At 49.6% G+C, this 12967-nt stretch overlaps 1 protein-coding gene across 6 annotated transcripts in view; it reads right to left on the bottom strand.

The window, feature by feature from the left end:
* The window catches only part of Tmem120b (transmembrane protein 120B), a 38826-nt gene that overhangs the window by 7915 nt on the left and 17944 nt on the right, over window positions 1–12967 (bottom strand). For all 6 annotated transcript variants that reach the window (XR_015737306.1, XR_015737307.1, XM_087903653.1 and 3 more), the window contains 5 exons: window positions 11278–11396; window positions 9879–9995; window positions 6704–6763; window positions 5549–5644; window positions 3499–3588 (listed from right to left, as the gene is read on the bottom strand). Coding sequence is in view for 4 of the 6 variants with exons in the window: in XM_087903653.1 (XP_087759779.1) it covers window positions 3499–3588; window positions 5549–5644; window positions 6704–6763; window positions 9879–9995; window positions 11278–11396 (482 nt within the window). In the remaining 2 variants the exon portion in view is untranslated. The remainder of the gene's footprint in view (window positions 1–3498; window positions 3589–5548; window positions 5645–6703; window positions 6764–9878; window positions 9996–11277; window positions 11397–12967) is intronic.

Here is a 12967-nt window from a genome sequence, read left to right on the forward strand (position 1 = left end):
TCTCTGTGAGTTCAAGGCCAGCCTGGTCTACAGAGTGAGTTACAGAACAGCCAAGGTTACACAGAGAAACCATCTAGAAAAACAAACAAACAAAAACAAAAGAATTAAGACGCACACAATTGCAGGTGCATACCCACACACACACAAACAATACACAGATATTAAATGAACATTTAAAAAAATAAGATGCACAGAGTTGCCCACCTGCCTTGCCCTATCGCCCCACAGACTGGCCATAGCTCCTGTGGTTATTCTAGAAGCTAGGGTCCACTGGATCTATTCCAGGCTCCCCTTCCCCAGGCCTGGAGAAACAGTTTGACCATGACATTGTATGAGACAGCCTCTTTTAAAACATTTGTGGGTGATCCCTAGAGGAAAAGACTGAGTTACCTCAAAATCCCTGACCCAGTGTTGCTGCTGGGGAACAAAGTCAATGCGTGATGAATGGCACATGGGGGTGAGGACACGGCAGACCTGCCCCAAAGCGCAGAGTTACAGATGCAGACGATCATCCCTTCTCCAAGGATCCCATAAAAGTTCCTGCTAAACTAAGGCACGTAAAGTGTGGCTCTGAACTCCACACCCCCGACACCCTTAGCATTCCTGCGCCTTATCCTTCCAGGGGACCCTCTTGTAATTCTGCCCTTCTCTCTCTGGTATAATCCTTCCATAGCTAAACATACTAAAGCAAACACAGAGGTAACATGAATTCCAACATGAAAACAGCTACCAAACACCGTCTATGCCCTCAGTGGTCCTTTATTAAGTGTCTGACCGTCCGTCCGTCTGTCCATCTATCTATATATATGTGCATGTGTGTAACTGTGTATGGGCATTTGCCCAATCATTACATCCCCTGGAGCTGGAGTTATAGGCGGTTGTGAGCTGATGGGTACGGGCGCTGAGAATTGAACTCAGTCCTCTGTAAGGATAATACAAGCTCTTAACCACTGAGCCACCTCTCTCCAGCCCCCGCAATACTCTTAAGGCGTACAACAGAAACAATGGGACTGACAGCAAGCTCACGGGGACAGGGGGGCGGCAGCTAACCAGAAAAAAGGAGGAGGTGTGAATCCAGGTGTGGTGGCACAGGCATTTAATCCCAGCACTTGGGAGCCAGAAGGAGATCTGTGAGTCCAAGGCCAACCTCATCTACATAGTGCAGGCCAAGCCAGCCAGAGCTACGCAATGAGACCTTGTTTCAACAATAACCACCAGAAAAAAGTAGGAGAACTGTTGCCAGACATGGTGGTACACGCCTGTAATCCCAGCAAATGAAGGACTAAAGCAGGAGTCCAGGCTGGGCTACTACTGAAGACTCTGTCTCAAAAGACAAAGAGAAAAATAATAAATAAAATGGGGAGTGGGTTGATTTAAAATGCGAGGAACTCACGGCCCAGGTGGTGCCCAGATGACAACAGTGGCACAGACAGGACAAGAATGAGGGACGCTGACCTCATCTGCATGCTCAGGTTATGTCCCTAAGCACTGCTGTGCCCCCTGGCACGCTGGCAGAATTCCTTACCTCTGGGCTCAGTGTTCCGGGAGAGAACACGCAGGGGAAGAGCCTGCTGCAAGAGAGCACCAGGCAGAGAAGTGGGACGGTGTCATGTGACTGGCGGTTGATAGATGACCCCGTTTTGGGAAGGGGGGGAGAAGAGGGGGTCTTTGTATAGTCCTGGCTATCCTGGAACTCATTTTGTAGATCAGGCTGACCTCGAACCCACAGAGATTCTCCTGCCTCTGCCTCCCAAGTGCTGGGAGGAAAGGTGTATGCCACCACTCCTAGAATATTTCAAATTTTAAAAAAATATTTTAATTACACTTATTTATTTATAGGGTGGGATAATGTGTGGAGGTCAGAAAACAACTTTATAGCTGGTTCTAGCCTTCCATTATGTGGGTCTCAGCAAGTGAAGTCAAGTTGTGGCTTTGTGGCAAGAGCCTTTACCCACTGAGTAATCGTGCTAGCCCCAGTGTCCTCAGCGGCCAGAAGAGGGTGTTGAATCCCCTAGGACTAGAGTTATAGATGGTTGTGAGCCATCATGTGGGTCCTCTGCGAGAGTAGCAAGTACTCTTAACTGCTGGGCCACCTTCCAGGCCCCCAAATCTTGGATCTTAACTGGGATCCAAGACTCTGCTCAGAGGCAGGAAGAGCAAATAGAAGATAAAGAAATAACAGTGGCTCCTCCTGAACGCAGAGCCACCGGGAACCTCCTTCTGCCTAGATTCATACACTGACACTGAGACATTGTGACTCTCCCAAGGGCCACCGAAGCCATCGAAAGAGAGGCCCTGGCCTGCCCAGCGCTCCAGAGCTGCTCAGCAGAGAGACACCCTGAAAAGCCTCATCACCGGCCCACACTCCTCCTTCTTTTGTGGAAGACATTCTACTCCTTTCTGCAAAACCTATTTATCCTCCCAGCAACAGTGTTCCTCCGGGACCCACCCCCACTCCTGACACCTTTCTTTCTGCTGATGGACCTAGGGGAAGGTGATGCTCAAGTGTGGGGAGCAGAGGAAGCCCTGAGTGGCTCTGTGCTATTATCATGACCACAGCCATGTCGAAGACCTCCAAGCCTCAGGCCCACGAGGAAATGGCAAAGCCTTCCTTCCTGGTCCAAGTACAAATACCAACAGTCGTGTGCTGAAAATATCCACTGTAGCTTCTTCCCCCAGGTATTTCCGGACTGAAGACCACTCCCCTAACAGAGACTGCTCCTACTGAGATCAGCTAAAACTTTCTCCTTGGACCAGCTGTATACCATAACCCTGCCTCTTTCTTTATCTGTATGTAGTAACCCCCACTCCTCGTTCAGCTGTATGCAATAGTCACAGTTCCGTTCAACTCCATATTATAAACACACTGAGCTTATGGTTCTGCCATTCCCCTGAGAGTCCATCAGAGGGCCTAGTCCATCTGAACCCGCTTATTTCTGTGTCCATGTGTCTCCGTGTGTTTGCCTTTTCTGCATTCCCTCAATGTCCCAGTCAGCTCTGTCCCTGGAGCTGTGATGGACGCAGCATCCAAGTCTGGCCAAACGCAGCCTTGCATTCTCTGCTGACAATGACTGGTTCAGAAACAGGCATGGAGTCCAGCCAGTGCCGGCACACAGCCAATGGGACAAGGCTGGGGAGACTCTCAGAAGAAAGGAAATGTGTAAGCCCAGGGTTGTTGCACCCTATATAGAGCCCGAGATCCGAGAATGGGGTATGGGTGAGAGATGGCGAGAAACAGTATCACTCAGTGTCTGAGCCCCAATGAGCCTTACCTGGAGTCAGTCCGGAAACCTGTTTCTATGAGAGACGACAGATTTCTAATGACAGGAAATCAGACGGACTTAGGTTACTGTCGCTTGTCAGCGAGAGGCTGACTGTGAAGCAGGTGACATTACACCAACAGCATCAGGTATGGTCTTCCCCACCCTGGGGTTGACATTTCTCTTTGGCTCCCTCTTCCCCCAACTGACCATCCCCACGAGCTGGGCTTCTAGGTACCTGGAGCCGTTGCTGATGAGAACGCTCTCCCGAATGGTCAGAGTGCAGTAATACCACACCAGCAGGAAGTTGAAGATTTCATCCGTCACCCTGGTTGGAAGAAACAGCCCCCAGGGAGGTGAGCTCGCCCTTGCTGACAAGACAGCCAGGCCCAGAACTGCCAAGAGTTCGCACCAGACCCTGTGCCATCTCTACCCGGCCCCACCTACACCTGAAGAAGGTCTAGCAGAGGCTCCCTCCCTAGCCATCACACAGGTTTAAGCTGGAAAATGTCAATGACTGATGATGACCACGTAACAGAGATATGGAAGAGCTTGCTGGGAATTCAGACCAGCACGGTCCAGGGACACCCTGACATCTCACTTCCAGCCTCCAGAATGGTAATAGAAATGTGTTTTTGTTGTGCTCTTCAGTTGGTGGAATTTTGAGAGATAGATTACAGATGTGTGTATAAGAGGAGGGAGAAATGGGAATGTCCAGGTTCCAGGTGAGGTTTAGACAATGACGTACTGGGAAGAACCCTGCGGCCCCAGCTAAGGGCCTGTGACTGCACACCAAGAACTCCTCTCTCTTCCAAAGGGGCAGATGAGCAGGCATTACTTGTGTGCGCAGCCTTTGCCCTCGGGGGCACGAGTCAGGCACTGGCAGCAGGCAGGCATGAACTAAGAGCCTGCAAGGGCCTTTGTTGAGAAATTCAAGTAGCCAGGCCAGCAGCTGGACGCTCAGCAAAACGCTCAGCAAACCTGGACACTTAGGCCAATGTCATACTTGGCTACCCCTCCCTCCATGGCAGAAAACCCAGGCAGAGAGGAGTGGACCAGACCCTTTTGGCAGGAGGGCTCCATTCTCAGCTCAGCTCCGTCTACCCTCCCTCTCTTTTCAGTCAGTGATGGGCAGACACTGAGTACCAGCACACATAGTGAGAGCTAGCTGAATGGCTACCATACGAGGTATGGACTGCTGCCACTGTCTAACACACGGAGGAATGAGACTCCACAGGGAATCTGCCCGTAGACGTAGCCAGTCGGTCTCAAAGCCAGGACTGGAATCCAGGTAGCCTGGAATAGTTCTTTTTGTCCTTGCATGCATCTGTTTCTGAGACAGGGTCTCATGCATCCTACTCTGGCCTCCAACTCTCCTGTAGCCAGTGATGACCTTCAACTTCTGAATCCTCCTGCCTCCACTCTCTGAGAGCTGGGATCACAGGGGTGAACCACCAAACCTGGCTCATTCAGTGCTGGAGACCGAACCAAGGTCTCATTGCATACCAAGCAAGCACTCTCCCAACTGAGTTACATCTTCAGCCCTATCGATTTATTTATTATGTAACTGAGATGTAATTCACATACCATAAAATTTTCCCTGTTAAGGTATGTAATCTGAAGGCTGGGGAGTGAATGCCTTTCATTCCAGCACTCGGGAGGCAGAGGCAGTGGATCTTTGTAAGTTCTAGGCCAGCCTGGTCTACAGAGTGAAGTCCAGGCCAACCAGGGCTACAAAGAGACCCTGTATCAGAAAAAAAAAAAAGAAAAATTAAAAAAAAATTTTAAAGAAGATGTAATTTTGCATCTTTTGTTCATTTTCTTATACTACTGACTAATCTCTACTGGAAATGCTGGTACCCAGGATTCCCCACTCCTGTTTCCCCTGTCAAGTTCTGCCCCTATTATGTGTCTCTGAACCTGCCCCTCTGGACATTTCATGTCAATGGACATACATAATATGTGGCCTTTTGTACCTGGTGTCTTTCACTTAGCATGATGTTGTCAAAGCTCACCCATGCTGCAGCATGTCACCCTTGTACTCCATGTTAAGGCTGTCGCATTCCAGCGTACATATAAACCACACTGGACTGTCAGTTACTACATCATGAGGCCCTGCCAGCAGCTGGTCCGTGAAGCTTACTAGATGGATATGGGATAGACGGGAATGTCACTTCCTGCCAGTCAGAACTGGTCCTTACCAACCCTATACTATACAGAAAGACTATCTCCTCAGGACTTCCTGCTCATACTGACGGACTCCACCACACTCCACCACTCCCAATTACCTGTAGTGAAGGACAAAGCGGCAGGCCACAGCACCCAGAAGCAGGATTATGGTCAGGTAGAGCTTGAACTTCTCATACTCGTCCTTGTATGCAAACCTGCCATGACAGACATCCCAGGAAAAGTCTCATATTGGTACCCTCCTGCTCTGACTCACCAGCCACTAGCCCTGCCTCTGCCCCATAGCCTGTCCATCCATCTACAGTGGAACCTGACCTTCAACTAGTGATGTCTAGTGAAGGAGAGAGGACCAGCTACAAAAGGGCCCTGTCCCTAGGCTTTGGGGCCGTTCTGGGGACAGGCAAGGATCAAAGACTGAAGGCCAACACAAATATAATTCAAAAGACGAGTTCTCTACCCTCACCTAAAGACTGCAGCAGAAACAAAGGCCAGTGCCACCTGGAAACAGCACCTCGCCTGGTGGGCAAGACTCTATTCTCCAGGACAGGAAAGAGGAGACCTCTGTCATGGGAATTGGGGGTGGGGGGGGCCTAGCAAACCAACATACTGACTCTTGGAAAGGAAGGAGGGGCCCCCCAAGTGCTCCCCCATGTTGAGGAATATTATTTTCAGGTGTGTGACTTTTGCTTATGCTGCATGTGTTTAACTCTGCCAAGCTGTGTCACTGCGCCTGTCTAACACGCAGGATGGTCCTAATAAAGATATGAACGGCCAATAGCGAGGCAGGAGCGAGGATAGGTGGGGCTGGCAGGCAGAGAGGATAGAAGGAGAAATCTGAGGAGGAGAACAAGGAGCAAAAGAACAAGGAGAGGAGGACGTCAGGGGTCAGTCACCAAGCCAGCCATGGATAAAAAAGTAACAAAGATATACAGAAATAGAGAAAGATAAAAGCCCAGGGGCAAAAGGTAGTTGGGTTAATTTAAGTTAAGAAAAGCTGGCAAGAAACAAGCCAAACTAAGGCCGGGCATTCATAAGTAAGAATAAGCCTCTGTGTGATTAATTTGGGAGCTGGGCGACGGGTCCCTCAAAAAGCCAAAAGAATAAAACATCACACACCAATGAGGTGGGCAGGGTCAGAAAGCCAGATAGTCAGAGCCTCAACTGCTAACAAGTTTGATCCATGCAATCCACTGTCCCCGAGTTAAAGGAAGAAGAGGCGGCTTCCCTGGTGTCGGTCGGGACCCAGGCATACTCACTTGGCCTGGTTGCTGAGGAGAGTCACGTTGACATTGCCAAGGACCAGATTCAAGTAGAGCCTGGAAGGAAAGACCTGTGAGGGTGCAACCAGTCCTTTTCAAGCTTGGTGAATTCACACTGAGTGTCTCACACTAGAAAACAGGGTGCTAACAGTCCAGTGAGCCCCACCATGGCTGGGAACAAAGGTTAACCGGAGAGCGTGGCAGCTGCATACGGGACAGTGTGACCATCTGCTTCCCCACTGAAGCTAATTCACAGGCCTTATCTCCCATGCTCCTTTGCAGCCAGGTAAGAGCAGATGACTAACTTAGAAAGAGTCAAAGACATTTATCCAATATCTAGGTCAATTTTAAAAACATTCTAGGCCAGCTGGGAGGGAGTGGTGCATGCCTTTAACTCCAGCACTTGGGCAGCAGAGACAGGCGGATCTCTGGGTTTGATTTGAGGCCAGCCTCGTCTACAGAGCTAGTTCCAGGACAGCTAGGGCTGCAAAGAGAAACCCTGTCTTGGGGGGAAAAAAAAGTACATGCTGCTAAGCCTGATGACCTGAGTTCAATCCCTGGAACCCACATAATAGAAGGAGGGACCATGTTGTGGGAGTAACTTCTGCTGCCTCAACCAATAGTCGCTGAAATATGAGCCCACAGTGCAGCGGGGAGTGACTTCCGCTCCGTCAGCCAATAGCTGCTGAAATACCAGCCCACTGGGGCGTGGTATATTTCTCTTTTAAAAAGAGAAGCAGATCCGGATCAGGCTCTCTTGGTTCCGGCTCTTGGTTCCGGTGCTTGCTCCCGGCTCCTGCTCCAGCGACTAGGCTCCCTTCCTGACGGTTTATGGTGTATGTAAGTTTTACCCCCCAAAATAAATAACCCCTTAAAACATAACTGGTGTGGGATTGATTCGCCGATAGGACCAGACTCCTGCAAGGTGTCCTCTGATCTCCATAAATATGCCAAGGACATGTGTGTGCCCACAAACATGCACACACATAAATAAATGTAGGAACATAAGCATTCATTTTCCACTTGGTATACATGTTAGAAGGGTATGTTGGGGCTATGGTGTACGTTATTTGTTTAACTGTTAGAAGGCATGGCAGCAACTCTTTTGTAAAAACAGATCCTTTACTTCCTTTCCTCTCTTTTCCCTTCCTGAGGCTGCGGTGGTGGGAATGGTCTTTGTCCTCGTGGAAGAAGGCAGCTACTGAGGGGTAGAAGTGTCAGCCAGAGAACTACAGCTACTGAGGGGTAGAAGTGTCAGCCAGAGAACTACAGGCCCCTTGATGGTCTCGTGAGCCCATGGCTCTTGGCCTCTTACCTCTGATTCTTCATGACAGAGAAGGAAACTCTCACACTCACATGCTCTTCCTCTCTCTGTGTATGGGTGTTTTGCTCCTATGTACATCTGTACACGTGTGTGTAGTGCCTTCAGAGCTGATAAGAGGACATCAGGTCCCCTGGGACTATAGTTATAGAGAGCTGCCAACCACCACGTGAGTGCTGGGAATTGAACCCAGGTCCTCTGCAAGAGCAACAGGTGTTCCTAACCACCTGAGCCATGGCTCCAACCCCAGGAGAAGCTCTCTTTTGTGAGCCAAGCATGGCTAGGCCTCTCTGTGCAGCATGCAGCAGCCTGTGCTCTAGCACACTGACAAACGTGCAAACAGAGGACCCTCGAGACCCTGAGGGAAGAGATGGGGCTTTGGAAAGTCTCCACTGAGGTGATGGCATGTGAATGGAGCTTTGAAGAATGAGTAGAAGTTGGAGAGGAGAATGAGGGGGGGGGGCTTCTTTCCAGAGAGCAGCTAGGCGTGGCTTTGTGGAACACTGCCAGTCTGCAGAAGACATAAAGTATTAAGAGGACACCTGTATTTCTTATCTAGCACTCAGTCCCTACATCCTGCAAAGGCAATGCAATCCCTTTAGAGAATAGGCCTCCCCACACCCCCAAAGGCACATGAACATAGCTTTATCAAAGCAGGACATTCTCCTGATTGGGTTAAGATTGGTCACGGGACACAATCTAACCCAATGAAAACCCATCATAGAATGTTAAGTCCCTGAGACCACTGGGGAACCAGCAAAGGCTAGGCACATAGGAGCAAGCCTAGCATGGCCAAGGAGTATTTATAGAGAAAGACTGCCCATAAATAGATAAATATACACACTGGAAAAGATAGTTTAAAAAGTTAAACAAGAAGCGGGTTCTAACAGCATCTGAACGGCAGGATCCATTCATACCTGATCTATATTTGTACTATATCTGAGCTATAAACCCCTCATTTCTTCTGAAGCAACTTTGAGCTATCTAGCCTGGGTGACAAAGACTCCCAACTGATGCAAAACACCCAAACCGCTAGGGAAGTGAGTTCGAGCAACACAGTCCTAGAGGTCATAGATGATGGAGGGAGGTGTGCTGTTGATAGGACTGCCAACTAACCTGGGGAGACTTTAATCCAGATACAACAAAAAAGGAAAAATGAGGGGTGGGTTACAGTGTCCCAGGGCCACCATATTAATACCCATCTGGCTAAGGCTCAGCAGGAATCTTCCCCAGGAAAGCTGTCTCCATGCAAGGCTAAACCCTGCTTCAAAACCAGAAAGTAAATAAGGGCAGAGTGTGGCACACACCTGTAATTACAGCACTCAGGAGGTGGAGACAGGAGGAACACCCCCAGGTTGAGGGTAGCTTGGTCTACAGAGAGTTCCAGGTCAACCAGAGCAATATAATAAGGCCCTTCTTAAAAGATTGAAAGAAAAAAAAAAATGGCTGGGGATGTAGCTGAGTCTAGAACATTGCCTAGCATATAAGGATGCCCTGGTTTCCATCCCAGAAGGAAACAAAAGCAGGGAGCACTTCGATCTAATAGAGCAGGTTGTTGGGGATAACATAACTGCTGCCAGGGGCATGACCAGCACAATGCCGGGCACGCAAAACTCACTCAACGCATGTCAGTTCTCTGGAGAGAGAACGCGTTCCTTCTAGCCCAGGTGGCACACATAGGCACCAGGTGCCAGCTCACAAGAGTCATGCTGGGAACGTCACTGCCAGCCACAGGGGAAGGACTACAGCTCCTCCAAGATTAGGAGGAGCAGGCACAGAAGTGCCCTCTCCTCCTTGTCCTCATTCCCCCCTTTTCTTCTGAAACGGGAATCAGAGGGTTCCCACTCCTACCCGTTCTTCTTTGGTAGGTAGGCCTCCATGTCGAAGAAGACATTCTGGCGCTCCTTGATGCTGGCGCCTATCTGCTGAATGAGCTCTGCCTCCTCTCGACTGGAGTGGCGCTTGCACCTGCAAAGGGAGTGATGCTGAGCTCCTCCAGCCTTGAGACCTTGGCGATGCCACGGCCCACACCTTTCACAAACAATAGCCACGTAATAATGTGAGCAGGTGCAGCGAGGCATCGGGAATGATGCTCAGCATCAGTCAGTGGACGGCGGACTTGGGTGGGTGGCTAAGCTGTTTTCTTCTCTTGTAACAGATCCTAAGTGGACTGACTGCAAGGCATGAGGAAGTATTGGCAGTCAACCAATCAAAGTCTTCCTGTTGCTCTTTGGAGAGATGCCATTATCAAAACTAGAAAACCAGCGGGTGGTGGTGGTGCACACCTTTAATCCCAGCACTTGGGAAGCAGAGGCAGGTGGATCTTTATGAGTTTGAGACCAGCCTGGTCTACAAGAGCTAGTTCCAGCATAGTCAGGGGTACACAAAGCAATCCTGTTTTGAAAACCCAAACCTCCAACCCCAAAACCCATAAAAGGGAAGAAGCAGAGGCACTTGGGAGAGAGAAGCAGAAGATTGAGATTTCAGGTCATCCTTGGATATAGCCAGTGTGAGGTCAGCTTGGGCTACAAGTGACCCTGTCTTTAAACAAAGAAAGATAGAACCATATTGACGCTACATCCTGGAATGGAAGGGTTCCTCAGTCTAGGACCCTAGCTGACGGGTCAACCTTCTCAGATGGTGCTTCTCTTGTGGTGACGCTGAACAGCGTCTGTCACAGCTGGGCTGGGCGGCTCAGCTGTATTTCCAGGGGTTCTGATGAGCAGCCACAGTGTCCAAACAGTCTGAGCAGCAGTTATTAACAAGAGGCTGAAAGGCCGTCTTCCTCAGTCAGGAAGGGCCAGAGGATCTAAGCTCAGCATGCAGGTAGCCACCTCAGTGACCATGACAGCAAAGCCAATCTAGAGAAAAGCAGAATTCAGAGGAAAAAAAAAAAAAACAGAGTCCTAGAAACACACTTTGACCCCTGCGTCCAGGGATGCCTGAAGCTATCCTTGTTTTTTTCCACTAAAATTTCCATTTTCTTCTTAAGCCAGTTTTGAGTTGGGTTTCTGTCCTTTAGGACTAAGGGAGGGCTAGGGGTGTAGCTCACTGGTGGAGTGCTCACCGAGTTCCAACCCAATGAACCCAGAACTGTGCAAACCACATGTGGTGGCTGGACACCTGAGATCCCAACTCAACCAGGAAGGTGGGCCAGAAATTCAAGTTCCTCCTCAGTCACCAAGAGTGGGACCTGTGGGGGTGGGAGTGTAGGAGGCCCTGGGGGAGCTTTCAAGCCACGCCCTCTCACCTCTGGAGCATGCGCTTCAGGTCCCTGAGGTGCCGCTTCTGCTTGCTGATGGAAGTGCTGCACAGAGTCTGTAGCGCTGTCAGCTCCTCCAGCTTCTGCCTGTAGATCCTGTGCGTCTCCTGAAGGGCAGAGCAGCATGTAGGGAGGGTGGGACACACACACATCATTCTTACAGGTCTGGAGACCCAACTGGCGAGATCTCAGTGACAGTGATAAATGGTACAACTATCAAGGACGGAGCTTTGACCAAGGAAGGCGGCATGGCACAGCAGCTGCAGAATAAGAGCCAGCTTTGCCCAGGAGTCATTCCCGATTTTTTTTTTTTTTTAAGACAGTGTCTCTCTGTGTAGCCCTAGTTGTCCTGGAAGTCAATGTGGAAACCTTGAACAGAGATTCCCCCTACCTCTGCTAAATGCTGGTATTAAAGGAGGTGTACCTATTTCATTCTATCAGATATGAACAACCAAACATGATGTACACAGTTTACCTTGCATTGTGTGTGTGCATGTGTGTGTGTGTCTGTCTGTCTGTCTAGGAGTTGAGGCTAATAACTTGTGCATTCCAGGCAGAATCTCTATCGCTGGAGTACATCCTCAGTCTCCCTGCCACATGTTTCTTCTTGATTTTGTGGGACCAGGTTTCGTGTATCCCAGGATGGTGCTAAACTCGCTATGTAGCTGAGGATGAACTTGAATGTCTGATTCTTCCACTCCCACCCCTCAGTACGAGGATGATACCCACATGCCAACACCCCCAGGTCTTTACGCATGCCAGGCATGCACTCTGCCAAGTTAACTACATCCCCAGCCAAGCCCTTGTCAACCCTTCATCTACGTGGTTCAGCAGAGCAGAACACGCCCGGCATGGTTGGTCACATATCCAGTCCCAGCCCATCATCATCCTCTAGTCTGATTGGTTTAGAGGTGAACACATGGTTCCTACTGACCCAATGAGAGCCAGTCCTGGGACTTTGGATGGAAGGATTAGACAAGAGATATCTTTTCCCCTGGGTATGCCCACTCTAGCCTGAAGTCAGACATGGGAAGAGAATCCAGAGATGATAATATGGAATCCTGACAGCATCTGCTGTCACTTGGGTTTACGAGATGCTCTGGGATCTTTAGGAGCTGTTAAAGGACTGCGCTGCAGGAGTCAGTCTCATGAGACTAGATGTGGACTCACAGGAGCAGACTGTGGTACATAAGCCTGGTGCTTCCCCCTCAATCTCCCAGTGCATGCTCTTCCATATACTATCTACCCTGCCCAGATGCCGCTCTCAAGCTTGGATTCAGCCTCTCAAACTATGAGCCAAAGCAGACCTCTTCTCCTTATACAGTCACAAGTTTTTTAGTTTTTCAAAACAGAGTTACTCTGTGTCGCCCTGGCTGGCCTTGAACTCACAGAGATCCACCTGCCTCTTCTGGGATTAAAGGCTTGCACCACCACCGCCACCACTGCCCAGCCATTCTCAAGTATTTTATTTTTGATTGTGAGCCTTTTAACGGCTGAGCCAGCCCTTCAGCGCACAAGTATTTTATAGTAACAACACAACACAGACTTCAGCTCTTGGGGTAGAGTTGTAAGTGGTGCGGACCCATAAGCCCCTGTCTACTTCCTGTGCACTTTGAGTTTCTGATCCTCAGTGTGAAGAGAACTCTTGCTAAGTCAACTAAGAAAAGCTCCTATCCCC

This window comes from Myodes glareolus, chromosome 2 (assembly GCF_982192425.1).
Source record: "Myodes glareolus chromosome 2, mMyoGla1.1, whole genome shotgun sequence".
NCBI lineage: Eukaryota > Metazoa > Chordata > Mammalia > Rodentia > Cricetidae > Myodes > Myodes glareolus.